This window comes from Pistacia vera, unplaced genomic scaffold (assembly GCF_008641045.1).
Source record: "Pistacia vera cultivar Batoury unplaced genomic scaffold, PisVer_v2 Contig704, whole genome shotgun sequence".
Taxonomy (NCBI): domain Eukaryota; kingdom Viridiplantae; phylum Streptophyta; class Magnoliopsida; order Sapindales; family Anacardiaceae; genus Pistacia; species Pistacia vera.
The window spans coordinates 418,176-433,189 of record NW_022196562.1 but is presented as its reverse complement, the minus strand read 5'-3'; the positions used below and the strand labels follow the sequence as shown (position 1 = coordinate 433,189).

At 33.9% G+C, this 15,014-nt stretch overlaps 3 protein-coding genes across 3 annotated transcripts; 2 read left to right on the top strand and 1 right to left on the bottom strand.

The window, feature by feature from the left end:
* Positions 1–7,685: 7,685 nt before the first annotated feature.
* LOC116114245 (ribulose bisphosphate carboxylase small chain, chloroplastic-like) lies at positions 7,686–8,673 on the top strand. The gene is made up of 3 exons (XM_031400404.1): positions 7,686–7,928; positions 8,029–8,163; positions 8,284–8,673. The coding sequence occupies exons 1-3, from the start codon at positions 7,746–7,748 to the stop codon at positions 8,512–8,514; spliced, it is 549 nt and encodes a 182-aa protein (XP_031256264.1). The 5' UTR covers positions 7,686–7,745; the 3' UTR covers positions 8,515–8,673.
* A 1,211-nt stretch (positions 8,674–9,884) lies between these two features.
* On the top strand, positions 9,885–10,828 carry LOC116114243 (ribulose bisphosphate carboxylase small chain, chloroplastic-like). The gene is made up of 3 exons (XM_031400402.1): positions 9,885–10,134; positions 10,225–10,359; positions 10,465–10,828. The coding sequence occupies exons 1-3, from the start codon at positions 9,952–9,954 to the stop codon at positions 10,693–10,695; spliced, it is 549 nt and encodes a 182-aa protein (XP_031256262.1). The 5' UTR covers positions 9,885–9,951; the 3' UTR covers positions 10,696–10,828.
* Positions 10,829–12,754: 1,926 nt separating this feature from the next.
* Positions 12,755–14,919, bottom strand: LOC116114251. The gene is made up of 4 exons (XM_031400410.1): positions 14,654–14,919; positions 13,985–14,204; positions 13,824–13,887; positions 12,755–13,595 (listed from the first exon to the last, which is right to left on the bottom strand). The coding sequence occupies exons 2-4, from the start codon at positions 14,152–14,154 to the stop codon at positions 13,254–13,256; spliced, it is 576 nt and encodes a 191-aa protein (XP_031256270.1). The 5' UTR covers positions 14,155–14,204; positions 14,654–14,919; the 3' UTR covers positions 12,755–13,253.
* Positions 14,920–15,014: the final 95 nt, after the last annotated feature.

Here is a 15,014-nt window from a genome sequence, read left to right as displayed (position 1 = left end):
CCCAACACCATGTTTGGATTTTGAGTAATGAGAAGCCCAAGCGTGAAGTGAGTGGGAACTTACAACTGAAGTTGAGTGAAAAAAGTTAAAGACTTTGGACTTGCTACGCGGTAGTGGCATATAAGCAGTGAATAGTGAGTCACTACTTCCCTCCACGCGACTCATGGAGCGTTGCCAATCTACGGTTAAAGTTAGGTCAATTTCATAACAACCCTAACATTGGGGTGTATGTGTTAGTAGATTTTTAAATAAGTTGAATTAAGTGGTTATTACGAAATAGGATTTAAAAATTAGCAAAAACATTCTCACCTACTCATTAAATGCTAGTAGTCGACCACCATCGCCAGAGCCCAAAGGGTGGTTGATAGTCACCGTAATGACGCATGACAGGTATATCTATTCTGTTGTGTGCTGATATGACATTTTTCGATAAATCTACTGTGGATCTGGCCAAGAAAAGTCAAATCTGGCTTTTTTCGGCATATGGTTATTGTTGACGACCAACTACAATCAAAGATCTGACAGGAAAGTGCTAGATCGGCACACTACCGACTAGATCAGTCGATATTATACAATTATGCCATATTTCGGCCACTTTCCAGCAGTGGTGGCCGGAATCTAGCAAAAGTGGTGGGTGGGGGTGTTTTTATCAATTTTTAAACTTTTTTAGGGTGTTTAATTGAATTAACAAACCTAGGGGGAAACAAATATATATTTTGGATAGGATATGGTAAAAATATAAAACAAACATAGCCATATACTTTTAAACACTCCCATATAGTATAAACAGAATTATTACTTACCAACTGTTTTCTTCTTAAAAAATTAATAACAAAAATAGGATATATAAGTACACAAGTTAAAATGCCTAATAATAAACTTTTACATGTTCTTTTGAATTTTTTTTGAAGATCTTAAAATAATTATTGTTTAAAAAGATTAAGTAAAATAATTTAAAAAAAATATGTGTATTTCTATACTAAACCACTGATAAACTCAAACCAAACATCTCAATTAATTTGTTGTGTTAGTAATAATAACCCAATCATGATTATGGTCTAGAAGACATTAATGATACTTTTTAAACTATGGTGACTTTTTAATAATTACACTACATTACAGGGGAAATCAGGGAAATTAGGCCAAACACTTGCGCATACCCAAGGTTTACCAAAACGATAAATTGGTACCCAAAAGGTTTTGAAACGACAAACAGGTACCTTCCGTCATGTGCTGTTAGTGATTTCTATTTGTTAACAGTAAAAAGACTAAATGCACTTGGAGTTTGATATTTTAGTTTTTTAAAAATTTCTAAAAAACCCTCTAGGTTTGCTAATTTAACTAAACAACCCCATATATAAAAGTTTGTTAAATAACAAAAATACCCCCACACCTGCGTGGCGGAAAGGGCCAGATCGGCGCGTCACGACACAGATCCGACGGGTCTGTGTCATAACACAATTTTTCGGTCAGATTTCGGTGGTGGTGGCCGGAATCTGGCATGCGGGTGGTGGGGGTGTTTTTGTTATTTATAAATTTTTTATATATATGAGTATTTAGTCAAATTAGCAAACTGGGGGTTTTTTAGAAATTTTTAAATTTATAAAAAACAAAATATTAAACTTTCAAGGGTATTTTAGTCTTCACTATTATCAACGAAATACTAACAGAACATGATGGAAGGTATCTATTGTCGTTTTAAAATCTTTTAGTACTAACATCGTTTCGACAAACCTGGGTATGTCTAAGTCGTTCTCATGGGAATTAACCCATAAAGTTAAAGAACGTGGTTGTCAACGGGGTGTGATGGAGTGGGTTAGGCTATGTATTTTTAACAATGAGTTGTGCATAACTTTAACGAGCTTAATTTTGACTCTTGTCCCATCATATATGATTTAATTAATCTTAATTTAAATCTAATTAGAGAATGAGAATATTTGTGAGGAATATTGTTTTTTTTTTTTTTTTCAATTTAAATAAAATATTCGGATAAACTTACACATACTTCAAATAATTTTTGAATAAGATTAACACGACAACTTAGTGTCACGTGAGATAGGAATATTGTTACTACTTACTTATACATAACATGGAAAAGAAGATATTTTATATTTAATATTATTAGTTTTCATCCGATTGGGATATTAATAAATGTATTCAAATTATGGGTGAGTAAGCAATTGATCTAAAATTGGGTTCTATATCAAAATGGTGGATCCAACATAAAGGACTTATTGATTTATGTTCCCTCGTGGACCCCAAACAAAAAACATAAAAAAATGCAAAAGGCATTAATGGTCAAACATGACTAAATAACATAATTTAGGGATGCTTTACTGGGTAATTGGGCTCTATTTTCTAAGGCATAACAAGGGGTGAGCACTCACTAGGTGGTTGAACCAAAAACTTAATCGAAACCTATCCAGAATTGACACTCTACAGGTAAGTTCTGGTTCTATTTTTTCAAAACTAATATTATACGATTCTGATTTTTATATGTAGAGGAATCGGAACCTAGAAAAAAAAACCTATAACAGGTATCCGACTAAAAACCTGTAACGGATATCTTATTTTAGAACCTGGGCTGAAATAAATATTTATGAAGAATGGAAGGTCTATTGTAATTTAACATATAAAAAAATTAAAATGGAAAAAAATAAATTTTTGCAATAACCTAATTAAATAAATATACAATTATATTTATTACATATAAACTACACTATATAAAAAACTTTAATATATTATAATATATTAATATTAAAGTTTTGATTAATTAAGTGTATAATTAGAATTAAAAGTATTTTAATATTATTAAAAGAATTATTTTTTAATAGAATAGTATATTTGATTGAATAATAATATACTCCCTCCGTTTTCTTTTAATTGACGTTTTAGGTGTGGGCATAAGTTTTAATAAAAAAGAAAAATTCTCTCTCCCACCATTTTTTTCCCTGATTTTACAGGTGGGAGAGACTTTGAAAGTGGGAAACATTCCCGCCTATTTAAATAACATTTTTAACAATTTTGTCTTATTCATTTGTTTCTCTCACCAACTTCATCTATTTCTTTTCTTTTAAGCTGCTCCAGTTCTTTAATTTTTTTCGTCCCTCACTCGTTTCTGTTCTCTTTGATTCTGTTCGGTTAGCCACCATGGCTGTAATTTATTCAAGGACTTTCTCTTCCCATCATCTGTATCGTCACTGTCCTCTCAACTCCCTTAAGAAAGTTCAGCTTTTGTTAACACCCGTGTGGACCGGAAGGAAACCCCAAAAGCTCACGAGTTCAAGGCTGATCTTCTAGGGCTCAAGAAAGAGGAAGTGAAGGTGGAGATTGAAGACGATAGGGTGCTTCAAATAAGTGGAGAGAGGAACATATAGAAGGAAGACAAGAAAAAAAGAGAAAAGATGGAAGCAGAGACAGATTAGAGAAAGAAGAGGTGGCGATGGAAAATAAAGAAGAGATGAGAAAAGGGGAAAAGATAAGATAAAGATAAAAATTAAAGAGGATAGAGGCAAAAAGTAAAGAAATGACAAGATGGAATGGAAAGAGAGAGGGATGATAAAAAGTGGAGAAGGCATGATGAAAGGTGTAGACAAGACAAAGGCAGAACGACTTTTATTTTGAAAATTTTAGAAAGTCTTAAAACGACAATTAAAAGGAAACGGAGAGAGTAATATTTAGTTATTTACTTCAATTATTAAGTTCTAAGTATATCTGTAATAAATTAGTAATAAATTAATTATATAAAATAAATTGATAAACATTAATACATTACTAATTGAATGATTACTTAATCAATTATAACATTACTTTATAGTTAAATGATTATTTAATTAATTATAACATTCCATTATAAACATTAGTACAATACTTAATTAAATGATTAAAAATTTAATTAATTATAATATTATATTCAAGATTTATAGTATGATTACTTAATTCATTATAACATTATATTATAGTATGATCACATAATTAATTATAACATTACATAATGAAATGATTACTTAACTAATTATGACATTATATTATAAATATTAGTAATTTACTATATTAGTGCAATACTTAATTAAATTATTAAAAATTTAATTAATTATAATATTGCATTATAAATTTATAGTATGATTACTTAATTAAATGATTAGTTAATTAATTATAACATTTAATTATAAACATTAGTACAATACTTAATTAAATGTTAGAAATTTAATTAATTATAATATTATATTAAAGATTTATAATATGATTACTTAATTCATTATAACATTACATTGTAGTATGATCACATAATTAATTATAATATTATATAATGAAATGATTACTTAATTAATTATGATATTATATTATAAACATTAGTAATTTATTACATTAGCACAATACCTTACATTATAAATTTATAGTATGATTACTTAATTAATTATAACATTCAATTATAAACATTAATACAATACTTAATTAAATGATTAGAAATTTAATTAATTAAAACATTACATTATAACTAAATAATTACTTAATTAATAATAACATTACATTATATTATAATCACCTAATTAATTATAATATTATATAGTTAAATAATTATTTAATTAATTATAAATTTATAACATTATATTATAAACATTAATAGTTTACTACATTAGTACATTATTTAATTAAATGATTAAAAATTTAATTAATTATAACATTACATTATGGATTTATAGTATGATTACTTAATTAATTATAATATTGCATTATAAACATTAGTACAATACTTAATTAAATGATTAGAAATTTAATTAATTATAATATTAAACTATAAATTTATAGTATGATTGTTTAACTTAATTAATTGTTTGTATTTTGGTTTTGATTGAGGAATTTTATGTGAATTGTGATGAATCAATTGAATTCAAGTGTTGCCTAGAGATTAGAGGATTTATGAGTCACATCGGACACAAATGAATAAGTAATCAAAATTTGTTAGGTATGTATTTATAAACTTTTAAGGTATTTTTGTCATTTTTTAAACTAATAGGGGGTAATTGATTTTTTTATAGGATACCCCGGAAAGGAACCGGAACCTGCATTTTAGGTTCTGATTCCTTGAATTTAAGAACCTGCACTGTGCGGATCCGGTTCCCCTGAAAAATACAAGGTATCCAAAACCGCTCACCCCTAAACATAACCATGATTACTATGTTTCTTCATCAATTTATAGAGAGTTAGAGACAACTTGTGGGAGATCCAATAAAATTTAGTCCTTCAAAATGGCCTTGTAAATCCATAATCCATGCCCCCATCACTTCATTAAGATATTGATTTACACATATATTTGATAATGTATATATATATTCCATCAATCATAAAAATAAAGCAGATATACCAATGTGATGTTTATAAATTAATTTGAATTAAAACACGTTTTTATTGAATTGACTTCGAGTTTAGCATGCCTTTTTGCAAATATAAATGTGTAAAAACCTTTTTCAATTACTTGAATACAACTAGCATTATTTTATTTATAAACTTTCTCACTTTGATATGTTATAGGGCAATTAATAGTGCTTTCTCAACAACATTATAGGGCTAGTATTATAATATATAGACTCTATGTTATCATAGGTAATGTATCTATCTTTGTTTTAAAACCCAGACTAGACCAATCAATTCGACCAATAGCTGGATTCCAATCCAATTTGATCACATAATTTAACTCGGTTTTACCTTTGGATTAGATTGACCCAATGTGAACAGTACTAAACCATGGTTCAACCGTCGAGATAAACTAAACCGAGTTAGTAACAGTAAACCAAACCAAACAAACAAAACAAAATTTAAAAATTGAAATCCCTAAAATCTAAAAATAAATCCCTAACGGTTTGTCCCTTTCTTCACCTTCAATGCTCCTCGACCGCGACAACACAACTTCACTAGTTCACTTTCGCCCATCCGAGGTCCGCCACAGTTTTACTTTACTTTAATCTCCGATTATGCTATAAGGCTTTGTCACAACTCACAATCACAATGACAATTTAGTAAACAAATTGCATAAGTTTTTATAAGAATTTAATCTCTCTGCCTCTACATTGCCAACTGTGTGGTCCCTCTTTGCCCATTCAACCTTCATCTCCTCTTCACGACGGCTCCCCTGATTTGTGGTGGATAGTGGTGGTTTGTTCGTTGTTGGGTTGATTTGTGGTGGACTGCACTTGTGGCAGCTAGGGTTTCTTGGCTAGATCATAGGGGTGTGTTTGTTGGATTTCAAACTTGTAAGGATTGATGGAATTTCTCAGGGGTATGTTTATTAAGTTTCCTACTATAGTTTCATGTTGACGTCATCAGTTCGACTTGTTGGTCAGACCAGTTGAACAACCCAACCCAGGGATCTACCCCTTGACCAGGTCAAGGCCCGATCCAGGTATAAAAACATTAGGCTCTATCACATTATTTATATACAAATTATTTTCTTTTCTTTAAAAACTAATTGATTTATTTTAAATGATTATCAATGTATCGTAATTAATTTGATTGATTTGATGTATAAATAATATAGGTAATAGAAAACTCCATCACTAGAAAAAGGAGAACGATTATGTTGCAATAGGTAACAATACCCACATAAACAATTAAATTAAAGTACACATAATGGATGAATAATTCTTCACCGACAAGAAGAGCAATAGTATGTACTATGTATAATGTATCATTTATATGACAAGTAGGGGTTATTGGTTTCGGATACCTTGTATTTTTTGAAGGAACCAGAGCCAACCGTTTCCTAAGATTTGGAACCAGAGCCGACCGATTCCTAAGATTAGGAACCGAAACCGAAACTGAAACCGGCCAGTTCCAGTTCCTAGAAACCTAGAACCAAAACCTAAAACATAGCTTCCAGTTTCGGTTCTAGGTATTTAGGTTATTTTAAATACCCCAACTTTTTTAAAAATGACAAATACACCCCAAAAAATTACAAAGACACCCTCAATAGTTTACAAAAATTATAATTAAGTCCTAATTCCTACCCGAGTATCTGAAATCGATTCCAGTTCTCAGTTTCAGCACTATAGGAACTGAAACCGAACCCCAGAATTCTTGGTTTCAATTTTCCAGAATCGGAACTGAACTCTAATAGGGCCGATTCCAGTTCTACCCTTTACCATGCTCACCCCTGCTCAAGGTAGCTTCAAAATTTTGTGCGGGACGGAGTACAATTTGGAGAAATACGAGTGACAAGTTCTATAAAGAAACGGGAAATGAAAGCAAAGTCGTTTTTACTGGGGTCGGGGGGTCGCTAATGACAAGACTGAGATGATGGAAGATGAACGATTTTCAAAATCACAGTGAAAAGGAAGTGGAGAAATGGACAGTGGCGATGTGAATGTGATAATGGGGTTAAGAAATTTGAATCACAAAACCCTTCTCTCTCAGCTACTGGTTTGTCCATTTGTGTTGTCCATAATCACAATTTTGAAGAAAGAAAATTTTACACACACAAACAATTAGAGAAGATATGGTGGAGTCCTCTGGAACAATCCATGGACCCCGTGAACAAATTTGTGATCTAGATTTGATCTGCGCTGGGATAAAAACCAACCGAAGTTTGATCACCACGTGGCACAAGAACGAGGCTCTTGATCATCAACAGAAACTAGTGTTTCAGGTGCAACATACAACCCAATAATTTAGCTATAAATACTGAGCTTGGCTTAGCTTTTGAGTAGTGCAACAAATCACAAGAAGTTAACAAGAAAGAGGAAACAACAATGGCTTCCTCCATAGTGCCATCAGCAACCATTGCCTTCATGAACCGTGCTAGACCAGCTCAGGCTTCCATGGTTGCACCATTCACTGGCCTTAAACCTTCCTCAGCTTTCCCAGTCACCCGCAAGCTCAACAATGGCATTACTTCCCTCCCTAGCAATGGTGGCAAAGTCCAATGCATGCAGGTATGTTAAATTCAAGTAAAAGCTCAGATCAGGAGAGAATCCTGTAAATCGTTTCTATTTATTTATTTATGAATTTTAACATTGGTTTGTGTAAATGTAGGTGTGGCCACCAATTGGAAAGAAGAAGTTTGAGACACTCTCATATCTCCCACCTCTATCTCCGGAGTCACTGGCAAAGGAAGTTGATTATCTTCTTCGCATGGGATGGGTTCCTTGTTTGGAATTTGAGTTGCTGGTGATTATATATTTATTTTTTCTTTCTGCATCTCCCCTTTTGATTATTTAACTATATAAAAGATGTTTATGATATATAGTTTGAGCTAAATTTTTTGATCATTTGATTGTGTTTATGTAGCATGGATTCGTGTACCGTGAGAACCACAGATCGCCAGGATTCTACGATGGGCGATACTGGACAATGTGGAAGCTGCCCATGTTTGGATGCACTGATTCATCACAAGTGTTGAAGGAGTTGGAGGAGGCCAAGAAGGCCTACCCCAATTCATTTATCCGAATTATCGGATTCGATAACAAGAGACAAGTGCAATGTATCAGTTTCATTGCCTACAAGCCTCCAGGAGTCTAAATTTAGAAACTTGGCTGTCTGTGTTTGTTTTTGCCAGATCTGTGGCAGTTGTTTGTATTGTGAAAGATGAAAGGGCCATTTGTACATAAAAGAGTAAACTAATGAGATCATGTCCTTTCATCATCATATCCATTTTTCTATAGTTATTTATTTTCTCTCTTTCTTTCCAGCTTTTCTGCCGAGAAAATTGCAGAACTTGCACTGCTAAATTCAGTATATGTCACAGAATGATGGAATATTTAATGTCAAAGAACTGAAACAAATCCTTTATGTTAAAACTTAAGTACGTTGAAAAGACAAAGAAAGGGATAAAAAATTGCAGAAGTCATCTAGAATTTGGACTCTATTGCAAAAAAGTTTTCCATATTTGTTGGAGGAAGTAAGAAGGAAAACAGAATGACAAAAGCAATTGATCATATTTCTCTCTTGAAACATCATACAGAGCCAGAAACTGGGAGCAATCTTTGGATGAGATTGAGATTGAAACCAGGACTCATTTGTATTAATTTGCTCATGGTTTATGAAAGATGTTTACTTATAATTCTGATCGTATTAGAGGAGTAATTTTAAAGCGAAAGAGCTATAAATCATATTCTAAAACCTCTTTCATTGAAGATTCATCTTACATTTCACCTGTTCTTTCAGAAGAATACATAATCTAGAACAAGGCTCTTCAATTAGTTTATGACACCACAAGAATTATACTGTGTTTTGCAGACATCTGTACTGACCCGATCAAATTTCGTTGGAAAACACCACCTTCTTTGCAACCAGAAATTATATTAAACGCAACCGGATGACATCACAACACTGGTTGCTCCACGATGCCGCATAGGCATTGCAGCGTCGCAGAGCATTATGGTTGGCCTTTTTATACCTTATCTGGCCAGATTATGCCTAAAAAAATCAGAAATTGTAGTTGTCTTGCTTTTAATAGTTTATCAAAAGATCAATTTTTGTTTCAGTTTACTGCAATGGAAGTAACAGTTTGTGGCAATGTATGATTTTAGCTAGACCTTGCTCACATTCCCATAACACAACACAGAAATGAAGCTAAGAAACGATTGACAATAAAGAATAAACTAGTGACAATCACAGGTTCATGTCATCATTCCCTGCAAGAGATAAGACTGTGATTGTCTGCCAAGTGGCGCATCCTCTGCACTGCTTCTTGATAAGGCTTGAAATCAAAATTCCTCCACAGTTATGTGGCCATCAGCTTGTAATCTAACTCCTAGCATCATCCAATGAACCAAAAAAAATCCCAGAAATTTTACATGAATTTTAAGCCATTCGATTGAACAATGAGGGGTTGAGATGATCCAAGTGGTGAATTGGTAAGAATTTGTGTATAAATACAAGACTAGGCAGCACTTAAAAGGCCTCTTCAACTGATTACTTGAACTTGAGTCTAATAGCCAAGGGAAGAAAAAGGCAATGGCATCGTCAGTAGTCTCATCTGCCACAGTTGCCTCCATTAACCGTGCCACACCGGCACAAGCTAGCGCCGTTGCACCATTCACAGGCCTTAAGTCTTTTTCAACCTTCCCAGCAACTCGCCAGCTCAACGATGACATTACCTCTGTAGCCAGCAATGGTGGAAGAGTTCAGTGCATGCAGGTTCCTTAACCAATTTGATTATTATATTATATCTAAACATGGTTAACCTGAAATACGAAGAAGTTTATTGATTCTGTCTGAGTACTACAGGTTTGGCCTCCAACTGGAAAGAAGAAGTTTGAGACCCTTTCATATCTCCCACCTCTCTCTTCTGAATCATTAGCAAAGGAAGTTGATTACCTTCTTCGCCAGGGATGGGTTCCTTGCTTGGAATTTGAGTTAGAGGTAATTGTTAGACTAAAACTTAACATTAAATCCTTGTTTAATGATTTAAACTTTCAAGTCAAGCGATTTCTTAAGTTGATATCGTTCAATAATGTACATTTGTAGCACGGATTCGTTTACCGTGAGAACCACAGATCCCCTGGATACCAAGATGGCAGGTACTGGACAATGTGGAAGCTCCCTATGTTCGGATGCACAGATTCATCTCAAGTGTTGAAGGAGCTTGAAGAGGCCAAGAAGGCTTATCCGAATGCATTCATCCGAATCATCGGATTCGACAACAAACGTCAAGTCCAGTGCATCAGTTTCATTGCCTACAAGCCTCCTCGCTTCTAAGCTTAAAGCTTTTCCTTTGTTGGCAACTTCAATTCTTTCTTAATTTGTTTCAATAAAATTTGTATTGTTGTGTTTTTGAGGAACAAAGCTAAATCCTGTTTCGATTCTAGCAAAAAGTTAATAATTTCAGCAAATATTAGTCATGGTCACCAGCTGACAAACAAAAGAGATCAAAGTGGGTCAACCACAACCTAATTTGGTAACTCATTAAAGGAATTTTGTCACCATTCATCTCAACAACCACAATTACTTGTGTTGGTTGTGAATTCATCTTGTGATTGTGATGGTGTTAAGCTGTAAAAAGATCAGGCACCCACTTGGGAATGGATTAATTTGATCAACCCACAATTACAAGCCAGAATTAAGTTCATCATCAAACAAAAGGAAAGTTAATTAAATACACGAGAAAAATTGAAATGGTTACTGAATTTAAATTTCATGGATTTGGGATGGCTTTGATACTCTTCAAATTCCAAATATCATCATCCCAAACCACATCACTGAACAATGCATTATAAGACTCAGCCATAAACTCCACACCCCAATTTGGCAAACAGTAATATCCCCATGACATTTGCTCATCCACAACTCCTTTTAACCATGGCCACTCTTCACAAGCTAACCAGTTGTCTGCCATCATTGGAGCCAATTCTACAGTACCATTCTTGGCCTCCTCCTCCACTTTCTCAACTGTCCTTTTGCTCTTCTTCCTCATTGTGCTTGAATCTTCACCTCTTGTGGCGCCTTGCCTCTCCCTTTTAAAGACGTATATAGTAAGAAAAAAGTTTGGCAACGTGAATGAAACGGTAAGGAGAGTGAGTGAGTGAAAAGTTGATGATGATGATGATGATATTTATAGGGAAGGAACAAATTAGAGAAGATGAGAAGGGAAAGATTGTATTAAGAAATGGGGAGTTTGCACGGTAATGATGGAAGCAATTTTGTGAAATTCTGTGAGCACAACACATATTCACATGCCACCTCTTGCTCTAATTTGCTGTGGGCTCTCAAGGCTCAATAACCCAAAAGAGTTAACCATCTTGGACTTGTATATGGAGCACCAGGGTTTCAATTCTGGCCCAAGCTCACTATACAGAGCTATAATTTCAGTCATGGGTAGGCATTGTTCTTGGTATAAACTAAATTATCTTTTACAGACATTTATGGGAATCATGTGCACCAAGTCTTAACTTATTTTTCAGCCCTAACGTGCAAAAGAAAATGGCATTATTCAAGAAATAAATTAAACAGCTTTCCCTCATGATAAGGGTTAGGGGGTTAGGGCTTGAGAATTGAGCTTTAACAGCTAGTCAAAGGTGGTGACAGACTGCATAAGATCTATCAAATTCAAACTCCACAATTAATTTAATGAATATCAAAAACAGGCATGCCTGAAAAAACCATAATGAGCTCCCCATGGCACAACTCACACAAGAAGCTAAGGCTTGTTGGGATTTAACTTGTTTTTGTTTACAGAGATTTTCACTTCTTGGAGAAAAAGAAGGCCAAAGTAAAAGAGAAGATTAGATTCTACTGAGAAAAAAGTAAAAGGAAATTTGTTAAAAGCTGGATTCTGCATTCATAGAGCTTTCTTGTAAGATGCACAATCACTTTATCTGATGCTTCTTTAAATCTCTCTCAAATTGAACCTCAATTATAAACAAAAAAATTGCCACCAGAAATTGTATGCAAATGTTGCAACTTTAATTTATTCAACCACTAGAGTGGAGACAGAGACAGAATTTCATTATGAGCCATGATGCTGGTGTGGCCATTAAAGTTTCTCCTTCAAGGGACAAAAAGCAAAGATGATGGTATGGCTGTATATTTAAGGATCTCCTGAAATTACTGTGGACATCGAATGATTAAAGTTTGAACCCATTAGACTTTTTCAGAGACCTCAACTCAAGCCATTAGATGGTATTCTTGATCAATAATTCCAAGCAATGGATGAGAAGATTGAGGAAGATGCTGCTCATGACTCATGTCATGAGACCATATTATTGGCGTGAAGCATAAGCGAAAGGTACCAAGTTCCAAAAGAAAGAGAGAATAAAACGAAGAAACAACACAAAAGGTATATTCACATTGTAAATGACTACAACTACAAAGTTGACTCAAAATAGCAAGTCTTTGTACAAATTGTTGTTCCCATATGGTGCCTTTCATAGAAACTTCAATGAACCCGAAAAGAAGAAAACTTCCCATCACAATTGAGACTTCTTTTACTTATATAATACAACAAGCCAAATGGGGTTTTCTCAACACAGAAAAACCGAATTTCATACTCTTCCAAACCATTAAACCTAATTACCCCTCTTAATTATTTGAGCTTACTTACAAGATACATAATTACATACAAAGAAAGAAATGAAATGAAGAATCCTTTCTTTATAAACATATTTACACTAAACAAAGGATCTTTCTTTTACCATCTCTTGAGAACTTCAAAACTCACCTCATGCTATCATCAAACTTCTTTGTGCTTCTGTAAAGTAAAAATTCATTAGCTCCTGATCTTTTTTCTATATGTACTTTTGTTGATAGATGAATTGGTTCTATGCCAATGCAGGGATGCTGCAATTGCGCCTATCCCTGCAATCAAACCCCTCAATTCTCACTGCAGGTTTGTTACCAAAATTGGGTCGAACACAGCCTCCTCCTCCTCCTCCTCCTCCTCCTCCACCAGTCTTCCTTGAAGAAGATGGTGAAAGTGAAAGCTGCACCGGTGACACCGGGGTGATGATCTTCTCATCTCCAAAACGCGAATCGTGTATTAATGGGTTAGCTACTCTGCTAGGTGGCGACCCACAAAAAAATGGGGGCGGCGACCCACAAAAAAATGGGGGTGACGATGCTAATACTTGTGTACAAGATTGTTCCATACCACCATAACCACCCTATAGAAACATTAACAAATCAAAATTATTTCTCAACAACACGACACCAACCATTCAACCCTAATATCATCTAACATCTAGAAACCATATTCTAACCAGAATTTTCATGGTTCCAAGTTCAGATTTTTATTTCATAACTTAAATTAAAATCAATCACTTGTTATTCATGCTCAATCACCCACATATCCTACCAATAAATAAAAATATTCACAAGGATGAACAAAATACCTTTGGGAGTATGATGTCGAAAAGATCAGATCCTGCTCTTGGATCCAACGCCTCTGATTGGTGGCTGAAAATCACAACAAAACCAAATTATTAACACCAAGAGATAAAGTTCTGATCTTCTAGAGGCTTCAAAATTTTAAGACGAAGTATAAATTTTTTACCTAAGGTTCCATCTGAGAGAGCGAACAGGTTGAGGGTCGTTGATGGTTGCGTGAAGGACACCAAGACGGCGTGGTTTAGGACAAACAACATGGTCTCTCCTGTCTGAAACTGAGGTTCTCATCTCTTCACGACCTGTGACTATGTTCTGCTGGATCGCACACTGATTCATTTTTCTTCTATGTTTCTACCTCTATTCTTTATAAACAAGAAAATTCTCTCCTGCAGAGAAAAAATAACACAAAAATTTGTAAATTCAAAGCTCAAGATCTAACATCCAACATACTTGAACTTAAGATCTGGTTCAACCATCATAAAAAGACCCAAAATTTGAAGCTTTTGAGCAAAACCCAGAAAATATACAAACTTAAAAACTGAATCTTTCTGTCAAAGCAAGAAAGAAAAAAAACTTGAAATTCAAAGTTTATAACCTGAACCCAGATGGGTTCTCACGTTTAAAACTCAAAAGTAAAAGTTGATAAAACAAACGAGATTACTTTGAATTCTTGACAGATCTGCAAAGAGTATGAGATCAAAAAAACCCAAACTTGAAGAAAATTCCTAGCAAGAAAAAGATCAAAAGAAACAGATCTAAAGCTTAAAGAGTTTGTGAAGAAAGAAAGAAGAGAAGAGGAAGAGATAAAGAGATCTAACGAGCTTAAAGACAATACCTTTAACTTAACTGTACAGGCACAGCTTGAAAACTCTCAACTCTCAACTATATTAACAACACTTAACACAAACACAACACATGGAAATGAAAAAAAAAAACAAAAAATTGGAAATGAAAATGGAAGCTTTGAAGACGTTAGGCGTAGAGGGGTCAGAGCAGTACAGGAAGGGAAGGTGAGAGATTTATAGGGAAGGAAAAAGGGGGGTGAAAATGTTAAATTTTAAAGAAAGAGAAAGAGAAAGAGAGAGAAAAGTCAGTAGTTTTGATATTGGGCAACAGGCCAACAGCCAACAGCGAAGCTTAGTTTTATTTATTTATTTTTATTTTTAATTTCAGTGGGACAAGACCTGCAAACACAC

Bases quoted from the DNA above. Each gene is read 5' to 3' on its own strand.
- LOC116114245 (XM_031400404.1), top strand. From the start codon at position 7,746: ATGGCTTCCTCCATAGTGCCATCAGCAACCATTGCCTTCATGAACCGT. The intron at 7,929-8,028 runs GTATGTTAAATT...GTGTAAATGTAG, and splicing joins GCAAAGTCCAATGCATGCAG to GTGTGGCCACCAATTGGAAA. The intron at 8,164-8,283 runs GTGATTATATAT...GTGTTTATGTAG, and splicing joins GTTTGGAATTTGAGTTGCTG to CATGGATTCGTGTACCGTGA.
- LOC116114243 (XM_031400402.1), top strand. From the start codon at position 9,952: ATGGCATCGTCAGTAGTCTCATCTGCCACAGTTGCCTCCATTAACCGT. The intron at 10,135-10,224 runs GTTCCTTAACCA...TGAGTACTACAG, and splicing joins GAAGAGTTCAGTGCATGCAG to GTTTGGCCTCCAACTGGAAA. The intron at 10,360-10,464 runs GTAATTGTTAGA...GTACATTTGTAG, and splicing joins GCTTGGAATTTGAGTTAGAG to CACGGATTCGTTTACCGTGA.
- LOC116114251 (XM_031400410.1), bottom strand. From the start codon at position 14,154: ATGAATCAGTGTGCGATCCAGCAGAACATAGTCACAGGTCGTGAAGAG. The intron at 13,888-13,984 runs GTAAAAAATTTA...TGTGATTTTCAG, and splicing joins TCTCTCAGATGGAACCTTAG to CCACCAATCAGAGGCGTTGG. The intron at 13,596-13,823 runs GTATTTTGTTCA...ATGTTTCTATAG, and splicing joins TCGACATCATACTCCCAAAG to GGTGGTTATGGTGGTATGGA.